The sequence below is a fragment of the Humulus lupulus genome, chromosome 8 (genome assembly GCF_963169125.1).
Source record: "Humulus lupulus chromosome 8, drHumLupu1.1, whole genome shotgun sequence".
Lineage (NCBI taxonomy): Eukaryota > Viridiplantae > Streptophyta > Magnoliopsida > Rosales > Cannabaceae > Humulus > Humulus lupulus.
In genome coordinates, this window is record NC_084800.1 from 17,770,398 (window position 1) to 17,783,549 (window position 13,152).

Here is a 13,152-nt window from a genome sequence, read left to right on the forward strand (position 1 = left end):
TTAGTTTAGGGTGTAATTATATATTTATGGGTATAAATCTCATTATTATTATTATTATTGTCTAAAGGTATAAATTCCATTACAAAACTAAGAAGAAAAAACTTGAAGCTAGCTCAAGTTGCACTGGCAAGAGGGTGTGTGTGTTGGGTTGGGGTTCAAAACGGTTAAAAGAAAAAGAAAATCTAAGAAGAGAAATTCCGTTCAGAAAGAATATGAAGAAAATTAAATTATTAATTAAGAGTATAATTAAAATGTTAAACTTTAAAAATATATTTTTGTAATATTTTTAGACATGAAATAGAAATACCCTTCAATTGGAATTGGAAACCAAAAAATAAACTTAAAATCTATTTTTTCGACAAAGGTCCGGTAACATTTATTGCGTGGTAGCATAATAGTAGTTACCAGTTATTGACATACCAGTTTTCTCGATTTAAAATTTGTTTTTAGTCATTGAATATTTAGATCTTATAAGAGTAAATAATTATATTTTAATTTTGTGAATAAAACAATTCAATCACCCTCGTACAATTTTTTTTTTTTTATATGAGGTGCTTATCTAAAGAATTGTTTTAATCTTTTACTAATTTAAGAATTAGTTTAAGAATGTGAAAATCAAAATATTTATATTAAATTTTCGATTCTATTATATGTCATTTGATTTGAAGATTGTGATCCACACATAATCAAAATCTACCAACACAAAATTAAAGTTAAAAAAATTAATTTAAAAAAAAAAAATCTATATAGTTACTTTTTTGAAAGATTAATCATCCCTTATAATCATACTTATGTTTGTATTATGTAAAATATCTTTTCGATAGGAGATATCAGTTACCAAGTATAATTATAATTTAAAAATATATATTAATATTTTTTTAAATCGTTGATTTTAAATTAAAAATTGTACAACATAAAAGCATGTGTTAATTTTATTTTAATTTTAGATAAAGAATCTTTTTCAAAATAATAGTACTAGATACATACTTAAATTGCATATATTATATTTTTAAATAGAGACCACATCACTTTTAATTTTAATTATATAATTAAAATTAAATATAAATTATACCTCAAGTATAATTTGAATATGTCACAATAATTAATCTTTCCAAAAAGGCTTTGTTTTGTTATATTTTAAAATATCAACATTTTTTTATAAAAAATAAATCTTGATTTGATAAATATTATAATCCTATATTTATGCTATTTTTTTCACTTTATTTCTTCTTTTGAACTTTAAAAAAACAAAAACGGCACCTTACACGTGCGTAGTTATATCTTTTTTCCTTAAAAAGAATTTCTTTCTATTTTGATTTTTGATTTTTGATTTTTTTTTAAATCCTTTCTCTCCTACTATAAGTAAACTCACCTCCTCTATCACATGACTATCAAAAATCTCTCTCTCCCAAGTCCCAAAACAATATTTATAAATTTATAAATATTGAAAGTTGACCCAGAAAATAGAAACAAAGACGAAGACCCAAAGGAGCAGCACTGCACAACCGGAGCTTTCTTTCAGGTTGAATCTACAAACATGGAGAAGAAATTGGGAACCCAGAAATCACTCTTTTTTTTCATCTCTCTCTTTTTTTTTTAAATAAATGAATCTTGATATTTGATTTGGGTTTAGTACGCAATCTCTTTCGCATAGTTCACTGTTTCGTTTCAATTCAATTCTACTTGATACAATTGATCATAATAATCATTGTTCATCCCTACATGATAAATGCCATAATAATTAAAGACCACACCACCATTGACGATTCTCAATGTCTAATTATCCTTTTCAGTTTCGTTCTCCAATTTCCTTATTTACAATTTGCTTAGTCCTTATTCCTTAATGCAAATTATATTCCTATTCCTCAGCTATTCGAAGCTGAATTTTAAAAACTCACATCTAAACCTATTATATTCGGGGTATTATAATTGTTTGGATAATCTTCAATTCGGCATTATGGGTTCGATTATATGATTTGGGCTCTACTTGGTTCTTTGGCGTTTTGGGTTTTCCTAAATGCTTGTATGAAGAAGAATTGGATTTCACAGATTGACTTTAGGCATGATTGTGTTATTGTTAAATTCGCTTGTTGTAAGTACTGAATACAAATTTATATTCCGATGGTATGAATTTTTGTTGTAATTCTTCATAAAGGCATATATGAGGAAGAAGTTGTATTCATGTGTTTGCTTTGGAGCGTGCTATTGTTTGATTTTATTTCTTAAAAGTACTGAACCGTTTTGCTTGATTCTTTATTGGAATAGGTTGTGGTAATTGCGTACAGAATCTTGCTCCTGTGGGATGGAAGTCTTGGTTTCAGATGGAAAACGGCTTAGGCAGTTTTCTAATAAAGACGTGGAGGGAGTTTCAAGTGTTTCCATGGTTGCACGGGTGAGAACATGCCCAGACATTATTCAAGGTCAAAGTAAATCAAGAGGTGGCAGGAGGGGCAATGACTATTCACCGATGGCTACTGCAAGACCCTTATCCAATAAAGAACAGGTCAATCGAGATGTTAAATGTTCGAGTGCTAAAACAATTTTGAAAAAGAGGCGTAGAGCCTCAATGGAAAGAGATTTGGAGGATGATTTCATAATGGATGAAGATGAAGAAGGGGAGATGTTGTATTTGTTCAAGTTAAAAGACCGGAGTAGAAGAAAAATCAGAAACTCTGATTTCAAAGTGACTGAAGCAAGTTCAAAAGACGCTGCTGATGACAATAACGAATCGATTAATGCTACATTTTGCCCTCCTCCAGCTTCTCTTACCCCATCTTCTAATAACAGCACAAAGGTAACATCTAAATATGTGCGCCTGTTGTGGATTAGATTTTGTTTATTTAACATCTTTCTCTTAACAGAGGAGAGAAAAGGTTTCCTTATCGTTCTGGTGGTGTTATAAACAGATTGATGAAGTGGTTGTTTCGAGGTGTCATCAGTGTATGGAGAAGAAGAGTTCTGTTGTCTCTTGCGCCACATGTACACAAAAATCATATTGTTACCAATGTGCAGAACAATGGTATCTTTTTGACAACGATCCCACATTTTCTTTTAAAAAGTTTTCTTGAATGTTTTGTAACTAGTCATGGTACATTGTGTTTTCTGTTTTCTGCTTAGGTACCCTAACCTGAAAGTAAAGGACATTGAGTCGCTTTGCCCATTCTGCCGCAAAATCTGTAACTGCAATGCCTGCTTGCATTCTACTGGGATTTTTAAGGTTTGTTTTTGTAGATTTATGTTGTGAGTACCAGGTATCCTCAGAAGTACTCTTTATAATTGGTTATTCTATTCTCTTGTTTAACTCCAGACATTGGAGACAAAGATGGATAATTGTGAAAAGGTTTGGCACCTGAAGTATGTACTGTGCTTACTGCTCCCATATATGAAACAAATTTGTGAAGAACAAACTGAGGAGATAGAGATTGAAGCTAGAATTCAAGGTATTTTTCAAACTTTGGTTAGATTTTTACATCTCAGTTTTAAACATGGATAACAAATAACTGATTTTCTTCTTCAGGGACTTCATCTTCTGCAATTGTAGTAGCACAGACCCTATGCTATAATGATGAACGCGTGTATTGGTAAGCATCCCTTCTTTATTTGATGGAATTGTGACATGAGTGGTCTTAATGCTTCTTCTTTATGTCTGGAGCAGCGATCATTGTGCAACATCAATAATTGATCTTCATCGAAGCTGCCAGGAGTGCTCTTTTGAAATCTGTCTCAGTTGTTGTCGTGATATCCGCAAGGGGTGCATTTCAGACCGAACTGCAGTCAAATTTCAATATGAGTTTAAGGGTTATGAGTACATTCACGGAGGGGATCCTTTACCTGAATTATGTCATTTAGAAACAACATCAGAGAATGGTATGGAACCCTTGGATGGATGGAGTGCAGATCTTGACGGGAGTATCAGGTGTGCTCCAAAATACATGGGAGGGTGCTATAAATGTAGATTAGAGCTCAAACGTATCCTTCCGATTGGGTGGATCTCTAATTTAGTTGTGAAAGCAAGAGAACTTCTTGGGGTTGGTACAAATGAAATGATAACTTATAATTACGAGTACACCAACGAGAGGAACAAATCAATGAGAAAATCAGCTTCTAGAGAAGATTCAGATGACAACTACTTGTACTGTCCAGACTCAAATGATGTCCTAAAGGAAGGGCTTTTCCACTTCCAGAAGCACTGGGCTAATGGCAAACCGGTTATTGTTCGAAATGTTCTTGAACAAGCTAGTGGCTTGAGCTGGGAGCCAATGGTTATGTGGCGTGCGCTAAGTGAAAATCCAGGAGCAGAGGCTGGAACAAATTATTTGGACGTAAAGGCCATTGACTGCTTGACTGGTTGCGAGGTTTGGTTCTGTTGTCCTTTTGACATTGTTTTACATTTTTAGAAAAAAATTAAGTTCAAGTTGTTTATGCATTACTTGAACTTTTTGCTACAACTACAAAGGTCTCTATTGTTTGTTATTCTGTGGAGTTTTTTATTTATTATTATTTTAAAATTCTAATTAACCCTTTTATGTTTTTCTGTGTAAACTTTTCAGGTGGAAATTAATACTCGTCAGTTTTTTGAAGGCTATACTGAAGGAAGAACTTATTATAACTTATGGCCAGAAATGCTTAAATTAAAGGACTGGCCTCCGTCAGATAAATTTGAAAATCTTTTGCCACGCCATGGGGAAGAATTTATTAGTGCTCTGCCTTTTAAAGAGTACACAGATCCAAGGGCTGGTATCCTCAACCTTGCTGTGAAGTTGCCTACAGGTGTCTTAAAACCAGACTTGGGTCCAAAAACATACATTGCTTACGGCATTGAAGAAGAACTCGGAAGGGGTGACTCTGTAACTAAGCTTCATTGCGATATGTCAGATGCGGTATGTTGTAATTATCTTGCTGACAATTGGACTTGGGATTCTCTCTTGTTAACTCCTATACCTATAGTAATTGTCACCCACAGACAAATTTTACATCTGCTACTTTATAATTGGCATGCTTTGGAATCTTTTTGTTTTGTTATCTCTCTTCCCTTCTCTATCACTTGCATAGCATTCCATTGCCTGGCCAAAAATGCCCAAATAATATGACTTTTTATTTATTTATTTATCATTAATTGTATGGGATGCAATTGTAACTTGTTCTTTTGATATTAATTGACGTAGGTAAACATTTTGACACACACAGCAGAGGTGGATTTAACAACACAGCAGCGCCTGTCAATTTCAAGGTTGAAAAGATTACACATGCAGCAAGATGTTAAAGAGGGGATAAAATCTAGCATGAATCATATTGAAGAACAAACACAGGAAATGATACTAAACGAAGTTAAACATTCCTCTAAAACTGATGGTGGCGCATTGTGGGACATCTTCCGGCGAGAGGATGTCCCAAAGTTAGAGGCATTTTTAAGGAAGCACTCGAAGCATTTCAGGCATACCTATGGTTGTCCTGTTAAACGGGTAACTTATAAAACTTTTGTTTGCCTAATTCAAATGCAGGGAATGAAGATATACTCTGACACTTTTGCTTGTTGTCCTGATTAGGTCGATCATCCGATTCATGACCAATCCTTTTATCTATCGTCGGAGCACAAGAGGACACTGAAGGAGGAATATGGTAAGTACCCTTTGTTGATAATTATGTTTTTCCCCCTTTCCCAATACAAGTAGTTTGTTTAAGAAAAATATATTATTTTCACGATTATAGGCATTGAACCATGGACATTTGAGCAACAAGTTGGAGAGGCTGTATTTATTCCTGCTGGCTGTCCTCACCAAGTTAGGAATCTTAAGGTCCTTTTATCTTGTTCTCTTTATCCCCGTGTAGTTAGTATTTTTCAGGAGCTTGAGCTTGTCTTAGTATTTACTATTTACCATCCAAACCTTACTTGCCTTGCAGTCATGTACCAAGGTCGCTGCAGACTTTGTTTCTCCGGAAAATGTTGGTGAATGCCTGCGATTGACTGAGGAGTTTAGACAACTTCCCAAAAGTCATAGAGCCAGAGAAGACAAATTAGAGGTAAAATTCTTGTGATTTGGTTTCTTCCATCATTTGCTACCCAATTTTGCTTCATTTCGTATCCCACATCTTTTTTTCCCCATTGGAACAGATAAAGAAAATGGTGCTTTATGCTGTTGATCAAGCTGTCAAAGAATTGGAAGACTTGGATGCAGTTTATAATGTCAATAATTCTTAGGGCAGTTAATGATAGAAATTTCGTCTGAGACTAACCCTCCTAGGATAAAGGCATACATAGTTTGCCATGGATGCATTATGTAAAGCATGGAAAGTGTTAGAGTATTAGTATAATGAAATAAGCATTCGGCAAAAACAAAGTACTCCATTCTTTTGTTTGTTAAATTATAGATAAGAAATTAAATTTACTTCTTTGAAATGTTTAGAAGTAAAGCAAATGCCCTAAATGAGGGTACTAGGAAGATTACTGTCACCTACTTTTTACTATCCTTTTAAAAGTTAGATCCAAATGACTTTTTTTTTCTTCTAGTTTGGCAAATCAATTAGTTTATTATATTATCAAATTTATGACGTATTCACAATCAACTTTTTTTTTTTTTGAGCAAATTCACAATCGACTCTATTATTACATAAAGACACACATAGAGAAACATAGATATATTAGAGACAAAAATAGTATACAAGTAGATAAACCAACTACACAAAATAAATATATTATTAAAATAAACAAAACATTCCAATGGAATAGACATGGGTCTGTTTGACATTGTTTTCTTTGTGTTCACAAAAATGAGAATATAAAATAATTTTTGTAGTTTTTAAAAAATAAGAAGTTTGGTTAATATTTTTTAAAAACAATATTTTTAGTTTTATTTTTTTTAAATCTTAAATAAAAATTAACAAATATATTTACATTGAAAAAAATCTTTTAAAAGAAAAAATGATGAAAAATAATGAGTGAGAAATGAGAGAAAATTTGAAGAAATAGAAATTGAGAAAGAAAAATTGATCCAAGAAAAAATGAAAGAGAAGGTGATGAGAAAGAAAGTGAGTAGAGAGAAGGTGATGAGAAAGGAAGTGAGTAGAGAAAAAGTGATGAGAGAGAATGAGAATATATAAAATGATGAGAGAGAAAGTGAGGATATAGTAAATAATGAATGAGATAATAAGTGATGCAAGAAAAAATAAAAATATAGAAAGTAAGAGAAAGAAAGTGATGAGAGAGAAAATAAGGAGAAAGAAAATAAATGGATTAATGAGAAAGAAAATGATATGACAATAAATAATATTAGATAATAATAAGTAATGCGAGAAAAAAAATACAAAATTTTCTAATTTTTATAACTTTAATTTTAAAAATTATTTTCTAAAAAAAAGTCAAAAAATATTTTTTTAGTTAAGAAATCAAACACAAACTATTCTAATTTACCTACTAAAATATGGTTTGTCTCACTAAAGTCCCCAACATTACAATGCCTTTTATTGTGAAAAGTTCGGAGTAAATGAGCCTCTATCTAGATGTGGCATTTCATAAGTATTCTTTCAAGCCTGTAGCACTGGCCAAACGGGTATACCGACAAAATAATACTAACCAAATACACAAAAGCAAATATGCATACTAGAAAATAGATATTCAAAAAGTAAACATAGATCTGAAGCAAAATTAGATATAAATAAAATATACGACTAAACTAACCAAATGAAATTCTCAATCTTTGAAAAATTCAAAACTCACTTTTAAAAAAAAAAAAAGGAAAATTCAAATCTCATTTTTTAAATTTGTTCAAGGATATTATTTTTGTCAATCAATTATATTTATTTATGAAAATTTACTTATTTAGTACTCTAAGTTTTTAGAAAGTATCTTGTAGTATCTTGTATTTTAAAATTTCGTACATATTTGGTACAGTTTAATCATATTACAAAATTTTATCTATCAAATCTGAGTCTAGGGTATCAAATATGTATAATTTTAAAATACAGAGTACCATATGAGCATTATTGAAAACAGAGAGTACCAAAATGATACTTATAAGATACCAAATAAGTAAATTTCCATAAATAAATATAAGTATCTCTAGTATTTGTGTATGCACATATCATTACTCTCCTCCAATACACCATATCAAATGAAATAGTGTTAGGAGTAAATTAGGAATTATAAAAATTATTCTAACTTAAATATATAATCTTACACTATGTTTGGTAAAGGGGAGAGGTGAGTGGATGGAGAAGGGTTGGAGGGAAAGTAGTGGAAATAGGGATGTCAATTTATCCCGGTAAGGTCCCTGTAGTGACCCGCCCCTAATGGGGTGGGGGCGGAGAACATGACCCCGTGACCCCGTTATATTTTTAATATAAAGATTATTAAAAATATATAATATAATAATTTATATAAATATACATTTATTGTTTTTTAATTGTTTTATATTAAAAAGTATTAATTATTTTAATATATTTTATCAATTTAAAAAAAAAAATTAAACATTTTTATTAAACGGTTAACCGATGAGTCCCAACCCTGCGACTTGACAGGAACAAGGGAGCCATTTACATCCCTAGATTGAATCCTTTGTTTTGGTGGAGTAGAGAGGGAGGTAGATGGAGGGTCTCCAAAACTTAAAAATTCAATATTTATATTAAATAAATAAATAAATAATTTTAATAATTTTTTTTTTTTATTCCTTCAGATTTCACTCTTAATACCAAACAATCTTACCAAAAAAATCTTTAGCTTCTAAAAAAAAAAAAAATTCCATTTATTACCAAGTACCTCCAAATGATTTTAAATCCTAGAAAATCAAGAACACACATAAAAAAAGAAAAAGTACTCCAAGAAAATAGAAAAAGTGAAAAGACTTCCTCAAATTTTGTTTCCTAGATTAATGCTAAAGGTGCCCTAGAGTGCCCAACAATTTGATATAATATGAAAGATTGAATTTAGAATTATTATGATTTTAGTTAATTAGAGAAAACTAATTTGAGGTTTTGTTTTCTAAATAACATTTTTTTTAATTCATTGTAAAGCTTTGAACTGAATTGAATTTTTTTGAAGTTTATTATTTCTTTTTTTGGCAAATTGAGATTTTGAGATTCATTCCTCATTGTGAATGAAAGAAAGAAATGAAAAAGAGAGATCTTATTTATCTTACCTGGAATTTCAATTTCTTCAGATCCGACTGGAATTGGAATGATCTCAGTGGCCTATTCTCAACTTCCTGAGTGAAATGTGAGGCAGGACCAATCTCTCTCTCTCTCTTGATGTGTTTCTACTTCTTCTCAAGGGTTCTAGGTTTTGAGATTAGAAGACAATTTATAGTCAACATTAGGGTTTCTTTGTACATGTGAAATGACCAAATTGTCTCTCACCTTTACATTATCACTGCACTGTCACCTTCTAATTTAAGGGTAGAATCTGTCAATTCAATTTTGTTATAGAATTATTGTGATTCAAGTAAATATCTTGGGATCTTTTCAAAATAAATAAATATCTTGGGATGATTTAGTTATACCCAAATCCAAAATATTATAAAATGTTAAATATCTAAACTTAGGAGCACAACATAATTTTTTAATAAAAATTCAAAAGAATATTTCATCACTACTTCTTCCTGTTTTTTCATTTTATTTATTTAAAAACACAACCAGCCATTTAAAGTTTTAAAAATAAGTTCATAAAATTCTAATTAATATAGCTATACTTTTCGTTCTCAATCGATTCCATTAGTACACTACATCGATGATTTTTTTATTTAAAAAAAAATGCCTTATCAATTTCCTTTATCTTTAAGCTATCACTTGTGCAGAACCTGGAGAGAACGTGCTACCACACAGTATAAATATCATAATATTACAAATATTACTTCTTTTAAGACCATTTCTAATAGATTGGGTAAATTTACTCCAGTTTTTACGAAAATTTATATATATATTTTTTTTGAGCATTTGAAACATATTTAAACTATCTCTTGAGAAGTCTATCAAGTTAATCATAAGCAAGTTAAGAATAGAAATCATACTTTTGGGAGCCTATCAAGTTTCTTTGCTATCTTTTCATAATCACACCAAGATCTTTTACAGCGTTCTCTATACTTCAAGGTGTGGGCACTTAGATAATGAATGATAATTTATTTGTGATTATATACTCAACACATGAGATCAAGAGAATAATCCTCAAAATTGGTTCTTTATTTTTCAGGAGAGAAAAATATCTTTCTATTTTTCACATAGTGAATAGACTTAGTAGTTGTATGACATATGTTAGTTATCTGTATATTTCTGATTAGTCATACTTAAAAGAAAATATTTAAATTTATAAAATAAATCTATAACTAATTTACAATTTACTTTTTAATTAATTAATTATTTTATTATTGAAAATATCCAAAAATTAATTAAATAAAAATACATGAACTATGTGTGCACGTGTACCACCCCAATTTACAGGGATATTTGATTTTTCTATTTTTATTTAATTATTTATTCAAACTGCTTTGTTAGATAAGCATGATAACTAATTCAAATTTAAATTAAATATCTTTTTAACTAATTATCAAATATAATTAATTATTTTAATAAATATTAATATTTTAAATTCAAATACAATTTGAACTTATCAGATTATTATCTCCCACTCAAATAAATATATTTTAATTAATTTTACTAATTAATTAAATCCAATATTTTTTAAAATAAATATTTAATTCATTATAATTTCAAAAATTATAATTAATTAATTATGTAATTAAATTTCGATTTCGAAATTAATTTGATTATTTAATATAATTTCAAAAATTCTACAATAATTAAATATTAATTAATTTTGTTAACTACAGCTAATTTATAATTAATTAATTAATCACTACTATTATATAATTGCATATTTGGTAAGAAGAACAAATTTTTTCTTAAATATGTCTTTAAACTATTTTTCCCTTCATATCAACTCTTACCTTGAATAGTGTTGATAGAGCTGCTATGGGGACCTATGGACCTATAATTCCAAGCTCCAATAAATTTGAGATTATTAATTAAGCTATTTAATTAAATAATCTTGATTTATTAATCTCATGATTATTCCACTATAAACTTGAGACTGCACTCTTGTAATTATAGACATTTCATTTACTGAGTATTTTATACTTATAAAGCGTCCATTGATATAATCATTGCATACAAATTGACCCTCTAATAATGATTCATAATTAATCGGGAATAAAATTACCGTTTTAACATTTTAATTATCTCTTATTTCCTTAAGTATCATTGGCTCAATAACTAGTGAAGGTTAATTCATAACTAAATTATAAATTTGAGCTCAATAACATTTCAGTCCCAAAAGTCAACTCTTAAGAGAATCATTGTTCAATCTCTTGCGAGAAGGCATAGATTCCATATTTGTATACTATGTCCCCAGCCATCTACATTAATGAGTTCACAAAACAAAAGTTTCTAGTCTGGTCATTATGACAGACCCTAACGAGTGAATCAAAGAACTCCTATAACATAAACAGGAGTTCATAGTAACTTCAGGATTGAGATCTATTTGTATATGATCATCATTTGATATATTTAATTAATACTTCGAAACGGTATTTAACTAAGCATTAATAAACATATCTGGTCCAGTTCTATATATTCTCTAATATATAAAGTACATCCACTAAAGTGTCCTACACACTAGTGATCCAAATCTAGATCACATGTATTCATAATACTAGTGGACCATACTTGCAGCAATTAATCTAAAGATTTCATAACTTTATTTTACTGCGAATTATTCAAGTTCATTTATCTCAAACATAATCCTCACGTACCAATATGTGTTTGAGATCACATATATGAACTTATGAATTTTTTTGATATTTACATAATATTATCACATAATAATATAGTCCATAAAATATATGCATAACAAATTCAATTTATTTATTTATTTCATAAAACAATGTCTACTACATATGCTTTCAACGCACAATTCCCAACACAAAGAAGTCTTGTTCAAGAATATTCAACCTAAGGTTTGATCGTCGCATACACCACCACCAACTGATCTGATTGTCTTCTTCTTCTCCTTATTTTTTCGTTGTCTTCTTATTCACCTTCCTCTTCTTCTTCTTCTTTTCATTATTATTCTTCTGGTTTTAATGTTATTTGTTCTTGTTCTTCTTATTTTTTTTCACATTTGATTTTGCACTTCAAATTTACTTTTTTTTTCTTCAGGCTCTAACTGTAACCGGTTAACATCACGATTTGTTCAAATCTGATTTTTTGTTCCAGACATGTTTAAGTAACCGTGTACTATGACAAGTGATTTTTTTATTCATATCTGATTTTTTTTTAGGCTTAGCTGCAATCAATTGTGATAACTATCAATTTAGATTTTTTTTGTTTAGATCTGATTTTTTTTTCACACCTAAGTAATTAATGAGGTACCACGGTGACTAGTTCTTTTTTTTTCAAACCTAGTTGTAACCTGTTACGATTATGATCAGTTTAGATTTTTCGTTTAGATCTTATTTTTTTCCAGGTTTGGCTAAGTAACCGGTTACCATTGCAATTAGTTCCTTCTTTTTTCAGATATTTTTTTTATTTGCAAACCAAAGTGTAATTGTAACGCCCCAACTCCTGGGACCGTTACGGTGTGCCTTGTAAACAGTGCTAAACTCGCTAATCGAGTCATTTGGCCAAAACGTGATCTAAGTATGATTAGCGGTTTATGGTTTAAACACTTTGGTTATGATGTAACGTTTAATTAGAACGTTTAATATATACATTGGGATCCCAAAAATATAAATTTAAGAGTTTATTACAGAAAATATTTACTACAAGCCGTTCTAAGCGGCAAAACATGGTTCAACCCTAGTTCCACTTTAAATATTGGCCGTGGCAGTCGAGCAGCTGCATATGTACACGTCATCACCTAAGCTCTCCAACTCAAGGATGGTCCAGCTTCCTCTTGCCTTTACCTGCACCACATAGTACCCGTGAGCCGAAGTCCAGCAAGAAAACATAACACTTTTCATAAACATTATCAAATGATTATCATTATAATCACACTGAACATAAAGCTTTCAAACCAATGGGTGAACATCACATGATTCTAGCGGGAGAGTGGCTGTTAAGTAAGCCACTAGCCTCCAAGCTCTCTTTTCTAGCGGGAGAGTGGCTGTT

General features: G+C 30.3%; 1 protein-coding gene and 1 long non-coding RNA gene across 3 annotated transcripts; one reads left to right on the forward strand and one right to left on the reverse strand.

Moving 5' to 3' along the window:
- Window positions 1–1,367: 1,367 nt before the first annotated feature.
- On the forward strand, window positions 1,368–6,507 carry LOC133794873 (lysine-specific demethylase JMJ26). Of its 2 annotated transcripts, none has more exons than XM_062232305.1 (13): window positions 1,368–1,522; window positions 2,266–2,794; window positions 2,907–3,019; window positions 3,118–3,217; window positions 3,308–3,440; window positions 3,518–3,581; window positions 3,656–4,355; window positions 4,551–4,880; window positions 5,166–5,462; window positions 5,547–5,619; window positions 5,710–5,795; window positions 5,902–6,021; window positions 6,113–6,507. In XM_062232305.1, exons 2-13 carry the CDS (start codon window positions 2,303–2,305, stop codon window positions 6,197–6,199), a joined length of 2,595 nt encoding a protein of 864 aa, XP_062088289.1. In that variant the 5' UTR covers window positions 1,368–1,522; window positions 2,266–2,302; the 3' UTR covers window positions 6,200–6,507. The 2 variants fall into 2 exon arrangements, with proteins under 2 accessions (XP_062088289.1, XP_062088290.1); XM_062232306.1 differs by lacking the exon at window positions 1,368–1,522 and adding an exon at window positions 1,570–2,092.
- LOC133794874 (uncharacterized) lies at window positions 4,150–9,261 on the reverse strand. Its single transcript, XR_009875331.1, has 2 exons — window positions 9,132–9,261; window positions 4,150–5,063 (listed from the first exon to the last, which is right to left on the reverse strand). It is a non-coding gene; the product is annotated as an uncharacterized LOC133794874 (long non-coding RNA).
- Between the last annotated feature and the right edge of the window lie 3,891 nt (window positions 9,262–13,152).

Bases quoted from the DNA above. Each gene is read 5' to 3' on its own strand.
- LOC133794873 (XM_062232305.1), top strand. From the start codon at position 2,303: ATGGAAGTCTTGGTTTCAGATGGAAAACGGCTTAGGCAGTTTTCTAAT. The intron at 3,218-3,307 runs GTTTGTTTTTGT...GTTTAACTCCAG, and splicing joins ATTCTACTGGGATTTTTAAG to ACATTGGAGACAAAGATGGA. The intron at 5,463-5,546 runs GTAACTTATAAA...TGTCCTGATTAG, and splicing joins ATGGTTGTCCTGTTAAACGG to GTCGATCATCCGATTCATGA.